Source organism: Cervus elaphus, chromosome 5 (assembly GCF_910594005.1).
Source record: "Cervus elaphus chromosome 5, mCerEla1.1, whole genome shotgun sequence".
Classification (NCBI taxonomy): domain Eukaryota; kingdom Metazoa; phylum Chordata; class Mammalia; order Artiodactyla; family Cervidae; genus Cervus; species Cervus elaphus.
Genome location: NC_057819.1, coordinates 78,409,622 through 78,422,665, shown reverse-complemented (window position 1 = coordinate 78,422,665; position 13,044 = coordinate 78,409,622). Strand labels below are relative to the sequence as shown.

Here is a 13,044-nt window from a genome sequence, read left to right as displayed (position 1 = left end):
ATGGAAATGCCCAATCATTGAAGCTTTCCCCAAGGATCTCCCTGTCAGCGGGGAGGTCACTGAGAGCATTGGAGGTGTCCAGTGACAGAACATGCAGTTCCTTGAGAGAGTGTTCCTCAGCTCTGAAGAGCAGGGAACTGGTTCAGCTCTTCTACAGCCCTTTAATTAATTACCCTGCTGACTGCCCCAGGGTTTGTTCCCAATTTTCTCTGGTTGTGATCCGGGGGGTTTCACAGTTATATTTAATGTTTCAGCAACCTTGTCATTCATCTTTATTGTGTTCTAGGGTCTTCTGCTCAGTTGGGCCTTACCTTCAATCTCATTCCATCTGTTTTATACTATTAAAAAATTCCTCAATGTTGATTCCACCCTTCCAGGTCTCCAGTGCTATTGTGGATTTATTTTTAGAATTTATTATACCATTTCAAAGAGACTTTAGATGGAAGTAGAGGTAAAAAAAAAGTCTTAATCAGCTATCTTCTGTTGGAAGTCATTTTAAGCATTTAAAACAAAACAAATATTCTCCTCCTACAACTGGCTGCATTAAACCTTTTAAGGTTTTTATTGATAAGCTATCAATTTCATCATAGACAAACCAATACATTTCACAAGAGCAAATGATCAAATGTGAAATTTTCTTCTTTTGTTTTGCTAAATAAGTGATTATTAAAAGAGTGAAAACGTATAGAAAACTTACAATCCATATCAAGTATGGCACGGACAGATTTAACAAGTTCCTTAGACTCAAGTGCCAGTGTTGCCGGGATGTTGTGTCCATTCTTTCCCAATGGCGTGAGGGACGTCTGGGAAGCTAACAGAGCTCTTCTTTCACTAGGAGGGCAAGAAAATAAAGCTGAACTGATTACATAATGAAGAATATCTATCTTTGCTAAATCTGAATTCTTATTAGTTATAAAATTGTACAAAATTTCTGATTTCTGACAACACTGTATTCTTATAGTCATAAACTGAAATGATGCTCACAAAATAATACTTATTTTCAATTCTTTAATACATAATAAATAAAAATATTTAAAATATTAGGTTGACTTTATGTGTAAGGAAAAGGAATAGAAGGACAGCTCCTCCTAAATCATTGTTTGGATTACATGATGTAGCCTTTTATTTAGTCTTACAGACATTTAAATTAAACACTTAAACATAAATTCATTAAATAGACATTTACTACTATTTCTAGTAGTATTAAATATAAATTCTACCACTAAATTTGCTCCTGAAATTATCTCTTAAATTATCTCTTCCATTTGCTGTCCCTAAATCTAAAACAGCCTAGAGCGTTTATACCACTTTTAAAAAATGCAAATTTCACCTGAAATGCATGCATTCTGATATAATTAAAATGCAAGGTTTTACTTTTACCATTATGTTTAAACTTTTACTTGAAAAGAGACAATTTTAAACTGACGACAAAGGCATCATTACTTATAATCCATCTTCCTAGACAAGACAGTATTAATTCACAAGGAAAAAATAAAGCATTAACTTTCAAATTCAAATACAGAGCCTTTCTGTGTAGAATACCAAGGCCAATATCCACTACAGAAGATACAGTGTATTAAAAAGACTGAGCCAAATTTTACTCCTGTTTAACTTTTCAAGCTGTGGTAAAAGCTGCTTAAGGGTTTTTTTTTTTTTTTTTTAATTGATATAAAGTTGATTTACAATATTGAATAACTTCCAGGTATAAAGCAAAGTGATTCAGTTATATATATATTAACGTTGCTTTTTAAAGTTACCTTTGTTCCATGAATCTGCAAGAGCAGACTGGCTTTTAAAAGGTCATTTTTAATACCAAAACTTTTGAATTATTATTCAAGGCCACAATGAAACCTTGGGTGGTAGAAGTCGGGGTCATGTCTAAACCATAAGAGGAGAATCTAATTGCTGAGTATTTTAACATCTTTACTGAAAATAATCATCATGGAATACACATAATTATCTTACATCATAAGCAGTATGTTGCTATTGTTGTTGTTTAGTCACTAAGTTGTGTCCAACTCTTTTGTGACCCCATGGACTGTAGCCTGCCAGGCTCCTCTGTCCTCAGGATTCCTCAGGCAAGAATACTGGAGTGGGTTGCTATTTCCTTCACCAGGGTATCTTCCTGACCCAGGGATCGAACTTGAGCCTTCTGCATTGGCAGGAGGATTCTTTAAAGCTGAGCCACCAGGGAAGCCCCATAAGCAGCACCAGAAGCAGTGAAATCTAATGTTTTCATCGTTATCTCTGCTGCTGGAAGTCCCAAAAGCAGCACAGACAACAATAAAACATCAGATTTCACTTGAAGAAATATTACAGTAAAATCAGTTAAAAGGTATACCACCATAGGCGTTTTTCTAAATTCAAAAATGCTATGTGGAAACCTAAAATACAATGAATCCTCTTTGTTTACTGAACTGCTACTTTCACAGTAAAGGGTAGAGTTTTCCTGTGTTTCTTCAAGCACATGTTGCTAGAAGTAGAAGTATATTGCTAGTAGCATCCTTGATAAAAGGCAAAAATTTCTTTGACTATCTCCAGGCTATAACAGATTTTAGCATTTTAGCCACAAGTATCAGATGAAAGCACTTGAATTTTCTTACCTTAAATTTGACAAAGGTGCAGAATTATCAGAAAATACATCTTGAATAGCCTAGAGACAAACAAAACAGTAAAGGCAATATGTAACTTTGATAGCTTTTTAAAATGTTTTTTCTTGTTTAAATAATATTTATAACCCTTCCACCTATATTATTAGAAAGATATTTTTGTTATATATAGAAAAATCAGTTACATTAACATACAATTCTCAGAATTCTAATACATAGACATATTTCTGTAAGGATATTTATCAACTAATGTTTATTTAGTATCAAAAGTTTTAAGAAAGTTTTCATTAAAACATATATTAAGGATCATATAACTCTATCTCAATCATTTCTCTTAATCTGTATGTTAGTTAGTCTTTTCATTATCTAAGCAATTTAAAATCTTGAGAGTCCCCTGGACTGCAAGGAGATCAAACCAGTCGATTCAAAAGGAAATCAGTCCTGAATATTCATTAGAAGGACTGATGCTGAAGTTGCAACTCCAGTACTTTGGCCACCTGATGCGAAGAACTGACTCACTGGGAAAGACCCTGAGGCTGGGAAAGACTGAAGGCAGGAGGAGAAGGGGACGACAGAGGATGAGATGATTGTATGACATCACCGACTCGATGGACATGAGTTTGAGTAAGCTCCAGAAGTTGGTTATGGACAGGGAGGCCTGGTGTGCAGCTGTCCATGGGGTCACAAAGAGTCGGACACGACTAAGGGACTGAAGTGAACTGAAGTCAGCATTGCTGTTTTGAGCCCAGGGAAGATTTCACTAGCCACAAACACCATGACATTTATCTATATGTCAGTGGTCTACACATTTCTTAAAAATGGACATAAAGTGATGTAACAGGAAAATTTACCTCTACAAAATGGAGAAGCTTTTCAGTGGATGCCTCGAAAGTTTTCCGAGCCATTTCTGATTTTCGCAATTGGCAGTCCAGTACTGTGATCCTCTTTCTTAACTCCTGAACACTTTCCTGGACAGAAATATCAAAAGGAATTCTCTCTTATTGTATATATCTTTTGATCTGGAGGGGCACTTAACTAATTGCAATATTTTTAAAAGTTAAACTGCACAGGGATACTGCAAATTTTATAATATAAGCTACATATAACTTTACTGACAAAGCTTAACATTGTACCAGCTGTCAGGGTTCCAATTCAGTTTCTTTAGAGCAAGCAATGAAGCAAATTTGAAGTTGAAGGGAACTACATTGATAAATGGCACACAAAGAAATCGATTATATATTACTCCTTCCACACAGGAGGGAATAACTATTACTTTATTAGTCTTTTCACAATAAGAAAATATTAATAATAAAGCAGGAAAAGCATATGAATCAATTGCTTTCAGATTTTGGACAACAGGCAGTGAAAGACCAGGATTCTGGAGAGACTAAAAACACGAAAGTTAAGCTCCATGACTGGCCTTTTGTCTTAAGGCTGCAAAACATGGCATAGGGAAAGAGTCTAAAAAGAAGACAGGGTTTCACTGAGCTGAGGAAACAAAAATTGAAATTTAGAGTTGGCTAAACCTGTGGAACATAGTAGAAGAGAAGAGGAAGCTACAGAAAATAAAAGCTGCGAAACTACCTAAGCATCTCTCGGTCTTTAGCAGGATTCTAAGCTATGCATGTGCATAGCCAGGCATCAAAAGGCTGGCCCACTACGGTGGAACGTAAGCTAAACAGAGGTTATGAAGTTTACACTTGGCTGTAAGTCATTGGTGTTTGACCAATTAGAGAAGAGAAACTTAACTGAACACCCTGGGTCCTCAATTGAGACCACAGTAAGACCACACCTTAGGAATAGAGCTATGCTAACCCTAAAGTGGCTTTCCAAGTAGGGCTAGGGGTAAGGAATCTGCCTGCCAATACAAGAGATGCAAGAGACGCGGGTTTGATCCTTGGGTTGGAAGATCCCCTGGAGTAGGGAATGGCAACCCACTCCAGTATTCTTGCCTGGAAAATTCATGGACAGAGGACCCTGGCAGACCACATTCCATGGGGCTGCAAAGAGTTGGATGTGACTGAGCACACACATATAACTCTATTGACTGTTACAGTAAAGTACGTTTTAGTTTATGGTGTCTGTTTTTGGACAACATGGCTTACCAGATGCTGACAGAAACCCCTGTTAATGTGGCACCATCCAACATGCTGAAGATACACATACATATTTAATGTAGCATGACCCAATTCGAAGCTGAGCTGGCGGAGAAGTAAAAGGATTCTGTGAACAGTAAAGGAATTTCAGGAAGACGTGCAACAGCAATGCTGACTGAACCCACTGAAGTGAGAGTACAGTGAAGCACAATTTTATTTCAGGGTATTTGCTGATTATTGGTGGCCTCTAGTTTGGGGTTTCATCAGGCACAGATGGCAAACAGGAGAACTTTAATGGGTAAATTAGGGAGAAACAAACCTCTTGATTTTGGCTCTGGTGAATGGTAGACCCCAGTGCCCCACTCATGCAGGTTAGAGATCAGGATTTATATTACTTATGTGGTCTGTACATTCAGAAGCTGAAAATTTAGTTTAAAAAAAGCAAACACAAAATTTTTAGTGGCTTAATTTCTAAATTCAGATATCAAAGAATTCCCACATTTAATGTATCAAAAGCTCATGGCCTCAGTCAATAATCTACTATGGATAAAAAGTCAGCTGAAGGAGACAAATTATAGGATCAGACCTACAGAGATGGCAGATACTGAAGTGATTGAATACAGAGTATAGTTACAGTTGGACTATAAAGAACGCTGAGTGCAGAAGAATTGATGCTTTTGAACTGTGGTGTTGGAGAAGACTCGTGAGAGTTCCTTGGACTGCAAGGAGATCCAACCAGTCCATCCTAAAGGAAATCAGTCCTGGGTGTTCACTGGAAGGACTGATGCTGAAGCTGAAACTCCAGTACTTGGGCCACCTCATGCAAAGAGGTGACTCAGTGGAAAAAACCCTGATGCTGGGAGGGATTGGGGGCAGGAGGAGAAGGGGACAACAGAGGATGAGATGGTTGGATGGCATCACTGACTCAATGGACATGGGTTTGGGTAAACTCTGGGAGTTGTTGATGGACAGGGAGGCCTGGTGTGCTGCAGTTCATGGGGTCACAAAGAATCGGACACGACTGAGTGAACTGAACTGATGTTCAATATGTTTTAAAAACTAAGAAAGAATTTAAATTGTAATAAAGAGACAAGAAACTATCAAAATAGATCCAGATGAAGTAAAAAAATCAATCTCAGAAATAAAAATGCAGTGCTTACTTAGGCAGCACATATACTAAAATTGGAATGATACAGAGATTAGCATGGCCCCTACACAAGAATGATACACAAATTTATGAAGCGTTCCATATTTTTCACTCTTTGACATAAATCACAGCAAGATCCTCTTTGACTCACCTCCTAGAGTAATGGAAATAAAAACAAAAATAAATGGGACCTAATTAAACTTAAAAGCTTTTGCATAGCAAAGAAAATAATAAACAAGATTAAAAGACAAGACAAGAATGGGAGAAAATAATTGCAAACAAAGCTACTGACAAAGGGTTAATCTCCAAAATATATAAGCAGCTCACATAGCTCAATATCAGAAAAAAAACCAACCCAATCAAAAAATGGACAAGAGGCCTAAGCGACATTTCTCCAAAGAAGACATACAGATGGCCAATAAACACATGAAAAGATGCTCAACACTGCACATTATTAGGGAAATGCAAAACAAAAGTACAATATCACTTCACACCAATCAGAATCATCATCAGCTCAGTCGCTCAGTCGTGTCTGACTCTCTGTGACCCCACGGATGGCTTATCTGTCCATCACCACTTCCCAGAGTTTACCCAAACTCATGTCCATCAAGTCAGTGATGCCATTCAGCCATCTCATCCTCTGTTGTCCCCTTCTCCTCCTGCCCCCAATCCCTCCCAGCATCAGGGTCTTTTCCAATGAGTCAACTCTTCGCATGAGGTGGCCAAAGTATTGGAGTTTCAGCTTCAGCATTAGTCCTTCCAATGAACACCCTGGACTGATTTCCTTTAGGATGGACTGGTTGGATCTCCTTGCAGTCCAAGGGACTCTCACAAGTCCTCTCCAACACCACAGTCCAAAAGCATCAACTCTTCAGCGCTCAGCTTTCTGTATAGTTCAACTCTCGTATCCATACATGACCACTGGAAAAACCATAGCTTTGACTAGACAGACCTTTGTTGGCAAGTGTCTCTGCTTTTTAATATGCTGTCTGGGTTGGTCATAGCTTTTCTTCCAAGGAGCAAGCAGTGTCTTTTAATCAGAATGGCCATCAACAAAAAAATTACAAACAATAAATACTGCAAGTGATGTGGAGAAAAGGGAACCCTATTGCACTCTTGGTGGGAATTTAAATTGATATGGCCACTATGGAGAATAGTATGGAGATTTAACAAACTAGGAATAAATTTACCATATGACCCACCAATCTCTCTACTGAGCATAAATCCTGAGAAAACTACAATTCAAAAAGACACAGGCACCCCAACGTCAGCTGCAGCACTATTTACAATAGCCAGGACATGGAAGCAACCTAGATGTCCAACAACAGAAAAACGGGTAAAGAAGTTGTATGTATGTATATATATATGTACATACATATACGCATATACAATGGAATATTACTCGGCCATGAAAAGGAAGAATTTGAGTCAGCTGTAGTGAGGCTGATGAACCTAGAGCCTGTTACACTGTTTGAAGTCACAAAAAGAAAAACAAATATCGTACGTATGTGGAGTCTAGAAAAACAGTGCCGAAGAGCATAATCAGAGAGGAGCAATGGAGACAGACATAGAGAATGGCCTGGAGGACACAGCAGGGGAAGCAGAGGTAGGGTGAGCTGAGCGAGCGGCACTGACATGTAGGCACCATCAGGTGTGATGTGGATAAGCAGCAGGACGCTGTTGGACAGCACAGGGAGCCCAGCTTGGTGCTCTGTGATGACCTAGAGGGGTGGACAGGTGGGGGAAGGAGGCTTAGGAGGGCAGGACCACATGGATAACTGTGACTGATTTGTGCCAATGTCCGGCAGAGACCACCACAGCATTGTAAAGAAAGTATCCTTTAATTTAAAAAAGGCAGTAATAATTAGAAATTCAATTAATGTGTTTACTATCCAACACATTAAGAAGTTGAAGAGAGAATGGGTGAACTGGAAGGCAGAGGTAAATAAACTTCTTATAATAGAGCAGAAAAATAAAAATGGAAAATACAAAAAGAGAAGAGGTAAGGAAAAAATAACCAGAAGATCTAGCATATATCCAATATAGATTAGATAGGAGAGACAAGAAATAATGAAAGAGAAATAGGTCAGGATAACAGCTTAAGGATTTTCAGAAACAGTGAAAGACACTGTTCCGCAGATCAGGAAGCTCATTCCTTGAATCTCAAGCATATAAATTAAAATAGCTCAATACATGGCTGACCATAGTCAAACTTCGGACCACTTAAAACAAAGTCACCTAAAAAGAAACAGCACACTGCAAACAAATAACAGACTGAAACCTGCTATCACAACCATGGCACAAAAACATTAAAGACACTCAATGCCAGTTTAACACTCTAAATGTAGCAAAACTACACTTCAAGAACAAGAGTTAATAAATATGTTTCCAAAAAAACAAAAATAAATTTCATTACAACAGATCCTATCTTTGAAAGATGAATTTCTAAATGTGGTACTTCAGGAAAAAAGAAAGCAATTCAAGCAAGAAGGTCTGAAATGCAACAATGTTGAAAAAAGAAAATGATAAACATGGAGGTCTATCTAAACAAAGATTGGCAGCACAAAAGAAATTGTAATAATATCTAATTTATGATGTTAAAAGTCAAGAAATAACTAAAACACTTACAAAGCAGAAATTAAATAGAAAGAGACTATTGGATTTGTAGTAAAGTTCTTACAGTATTTAGAAGTAGAAAGACAGTGATTAGTTTTATAATTTAAGTTACAATAAAATGCTAACATTTCTATTACAAGATAATCATTAAAACTAGAAACAAAGTGTCTAACTTCTAAACCAGCAAGAAAGTGAAAGTTGCTGAGTTGTGTCCAACTCTTTGAGACCCTATGGACTATACAGTCCATGGAATTCTCCAGGCCGGAATACTGGAGTGAGTAGCCACTCCCTTCACCAGGGGATCTTCCCAATGCAGGGATCGAACCCAGATCTCCCACATTGCAGGTGGATTACCATCTGAGCCACCTGAAAGTGGAAGCAGCATAGTGAAACAAGTTAAATGGGAGTGGGGGAACACAGGAAAAATCTGACCCAATCCAAAAAAAAGGGGCGAGAGGGAGGTAAGAAATGACAACCAGAAAACATGGGACAAATAAAACGCAGAAAATAAAAGGGCAGAAATTAAGCCACGTACACTAGTGAGTAAGAATGTACATGGAAAGATCTTTCCAATTAAAGGTCAAAAATTAGTAAACTGGGAAAAAAATCCAATTACCTGTTGTTTACCATAGACACAATTAAAATATAAGGACAGGTACTTCCCTGCTGGTCCACTGGTCAAAATCCGCCTTGCAATGCAGGAGGTGCAGGTTCGATCCCTTGGAGAACGAAGATCCCATATGCTATGGAGTAACTAAGCCCGTGCTCCACACGGGCTGTAAGTGGCAATTACTGAAGCCCGTGTGCCGTAACTACCGAGTCTGTGTGCCACAACTACAGAGTGCATGCACCACAACGAAAGCTTCTGCATGACACAACTAGAACCTGATGCAGCCAATCTCATCAATAGATAATATAAGGACTAATAGAGTTTTGGATAGATAATATAAGGCTAATAGAGTTTTGCCAAGAGAAATAACAAACACCCTCTTCCAACAACACAAGAGAAGACTACACATGGACATCACCAGATGGTCAATACCGAAATCAGACTGATTATGTTCTTTGCAGCCAAAGATGGAGAAGCTCTATGCAGTCAGCAAAAACAAGACCAGGAGTTGACTATGGCTCAGATCATGAACTCCTTATTGCAAAATTCAGGCTTAAATTGAAGAATGTAGGGAAAACCACTAGCCCTTTCAGGTATGACCTAAATCAAATCCCTTACGATTATACAGTGGAAGTGTGAAACAGATTCAAGGGATTATATCTGATAGACAGAATGCCTGAAGAGCTATGGACATTTCTGACATTGTACAGGAGACAGGGATCAAGACTATCCCAAGAAAAAGAAATGCAAAAAAGCAAAATGGTTGTCTGATGAGGCCTTACAAATAGCAGAGAAAAGAAGAGAAGCTAAAGGCAAAGGAGAAAAGGAAAGATATTCCCATTTGAATGCAGAGTTCCAAAGAATAGCAAGGAGAGATAAGAAAGCCTTCCTCAGCAATCATTGCAAAGAAACAGAGGAAAACAATACAGTGGGAAAGACTATAGAGATCTCTTCAAGAAAATGAGAGATACCAAGGGAACATTTCATGCAAAGATGGGCCCAATAAAGGACAGAAATGGTATGGACACAAGCAGAAGATATTAAGAAGAGGTCGCAAGAATACACAGAAGACCTACACAAAAATGATCTTCATGACCCAGATAATCATGATGGTGTGATCACTCACCTAGAGCCAGATATCCAGGAATGCAAAGTCAAGTGAAGCATCACTACAAGCAAAGCTAGTGGAGGTGATGGAATTCCAGTTGAGCTCTTTCAAATCCTAAAAGATGATGCTGTGAAAGTGCTGCATTTAATATGTCAGCAAATTTGGAAAACTCAGCAGTGACCACCAGACTGGGAAAGGTCAGTTTTCATTCCAATCCCAAAGAAAGGCAATGCCAAAGAATGTTCAAACTACCACAAATTGCACTCATCTCACATGCTAGCAAAGTAATGCTCAAAATCCTCCAAGTGAGGCTTCAACAGTATGTGATCCATGAACTTCCAGATGTTCAAGCTGGATTTAGAAAAGGCAGAGAAACCAGAGACCAAATTGCCAACATCCATTGGATCATTGAAAAACCAAGAGAGTTCCATAAAAACATCTGCTTCTGCTTTATTGGCTATATCAAATCCTTGACCGTGTGGATCACAACAAACTGTGGAAAATTCTTCAAGAGATGGGAATACCAGAATACCTGATTTGCCTCCTGAGAAATCTGTATGCAGGTCAGGAAGCAAGTTAGAACTGGATATGGAACGACAGACCGGTTCCAAATTGGGAAATGAGTACGCCAAGGCTGTATATTGTCACCCTGCTTATTTAACTTATATGCAGAGTACATCATGAAAAACACTGGGCTGGAGGAAGCACAAGTGGAATTAAGATTGCCGGGAGAAATAGAAATAACCTCAGATATGCAGATGACACCACTCTTATGGCAGAAAGTGAAGAAGAACTAAAGAGCCTCTTGATGAAAGTGAAAGAGGGTGAAAAAGTTGGCTTAACGCTCAACATTCAGAAAACTAAGATAACGGTATCTGGTCCCATCACTTCATGACAAATAGATGGGGAAACAATGGAAACCGTGACAGACTTTATTTTCTTGGGCTCCAAAATCACTGCAGATGGTGACTGCATCCATGAAATTAAAAGACACCTGCTCCTTGGAAGAAAAGTTATGACCAACCTAGACAGCATATTAAAAAGCAGAGACATTACTTTGCCAACAAAGGTTCATCTAGTCAAAGCTATGGTTTTTCCAGTAGTCATGTATGGATGTAAAAGTTGGACTATAAAGAAAGCTGAGCACCGAAGAATTGATGGCTTTGAACTGTGGTGTTGGAGAAGACTCTTGAGAGTCCCTTGGACAACAAGGAGATCAAACTAGTTCATCCTAAAGGAAATCAGTCCTATAAATCACAGCAAGATCCTCTATGACCCACCTCCCAGAATATTGGAAATAAAAGCAAAACTAAACAAATGGGACCTAATGAAACTTAAAAGCTTTTGCACTACAAAGGAAACTATAAGCAAGGTGAAAAGACAGCCCTCAGATTGGGAGAAAATAATAGCAAATGAAGAAACAGACAAAGGATTAATCTCAAAAATATACAAGCAGCTCCTGCAGCTCAATTCCAGAAAAATAAATGACCCAATCAAAAAATGGGCCAAAGAACTAAACAGACATTTCTCCAAAGAAGACATACAGATGGCTAACAAACACATGAAAAGATGCTCAACATCACTCATTATCAGAGAAATGCAAATCAAAACCACAATGAGGTACCATTACACGCCAGTCAGGATGGCTGCTATCCAAAAGTCTACAAGCAATAAATGCTGGAGAGGGTGTGGAGAAAAGGGAACCCTCTTACACTGTTGGTGGGAATGCAAACTAGTACAGCCGCTATGGAAAACAGTGTGGAGATTCCTTAAAAAACTGGAAATAGAACTGCCATATGACCCAGCAATCCCACTTCTGGGCATACACACTGAGGAAACCAGATCTGAAAGAGACACGTGCACCCCAATGTTCATCGCAGCACTGTTTATAATAGCCAGGACATGGAAGCAACCTAGATGCCCATCAGCAGATGAATGGATAAGGAAGCTGTGGTACATATACACCATGGAATATTACTCAGCCATTAAAAAGAATTCATTTGAACCAGTCCTAATGAGATGGATGAAGCTGGAGCCCATTATACAGAGTGAAGTAAGCCAGAAAGATAAAGAACATTACAGCATACTAACACATATATATGGAATTTAGAAAGGTGATAACGACAACCCTTTATGCAAAACAGAAAAAGAGACACAGAAATACAGAACAGACTTTTGAACTTTGTGGGAGAATGTGAGGGTGGGATATTTCAAAAGAACAGCATGTATACTATCTATGGTGAAACAGATCACCAGCCCAGGTGGGATGCATGAGACAAGTGCTCCGGCCTGGTGCACTGGGAAGACCCAGAGGAATCGGGTGGAGAGGGAGGTGGGAGGGGGGATCGGGATTGGGAATACATGTAAATCCATGGCTGATTCATATCAATGTATGACAAAACCCGCTGGAAAAAAAAAAAACAACAAGTCAAAAAAAAAAAAAAAACTATAGTCCACCTAGAGGGATGGAATGGGGGAGGGGGAAGCTTCAGAGGCTTGGGATATATGTAGACATGTCTGATATATGTTGTATAGCCGAACTTAACATTGTAAAGCAATTATACTCCAATAAAAAAAATACTTTAAAAAAAAAAATAAAAAAAAAAAAATAAAGGAAATCAGTCCTGAATATTCACTGAAAGGACTGATGCTGAAGCTGAAGTTCCAATACTCTGGGACCCTTAAATGAAGAAATAACTCTTTGGCAAAGACCCTGATGCTGGGAAAGATTGAAGGAGGGAGGAGAAGGGGACAACAGAGGATGAGATGGTTGGATGGCAGCACCGACTTGATGTACATGAGTTTGAGCAAGCTCCAGGTGTTACTGATGGACAGGGAGGCCTGGCGTGCTGTAGTCC

General features: G+C 38.8%; 1 protein-coding gene and 1 non-coding gene across 12 annotated transcripts in view; one reads left to right on the top strand and one right to left on the bottom strand.

Annotated features, from left to right (window-relative positions):
* STXBP4 (syntaxin binding protein 4) overlaps positions 1-13,044 on the bottom strand; it is a 206,025-nt gene that overhangs the window by 72,353 nt on the left and 120,628 nt on the right. For all 11 annotated transcript variants that reach the window (XR_006341150.1, XM_043902705.1, XM_043902709.1 and 8 more), the window contains 3 exons: positions 3,461-3,577; positions 2,604-2,653; positions 698-831 (listed from right to left, as the gene is read on the bottom strand). Coding sequence is in view for 10 of the 11 variants with exons in the window: in XM_043902705.1 (XP_043758640.1) it covers positions 698-831; positions 2,604-2,653; positions 3,461-3,577 (301 nt within the window). In the remaining variant the exon portion in view is untranslated. The remainder of the gene's footprint in view (positions 1-697; positions 832-2,603; positions 2,654-3,460; positions 3,578-13,044) is intronic.
* On the top strand, positions 5,858-5,961 carry LOC122695813. The gene has a single exon (XR_006341564.1). It is a non-coding gene; the product is annotated as a U6 spliceosomal RNA (small nuclear RNA).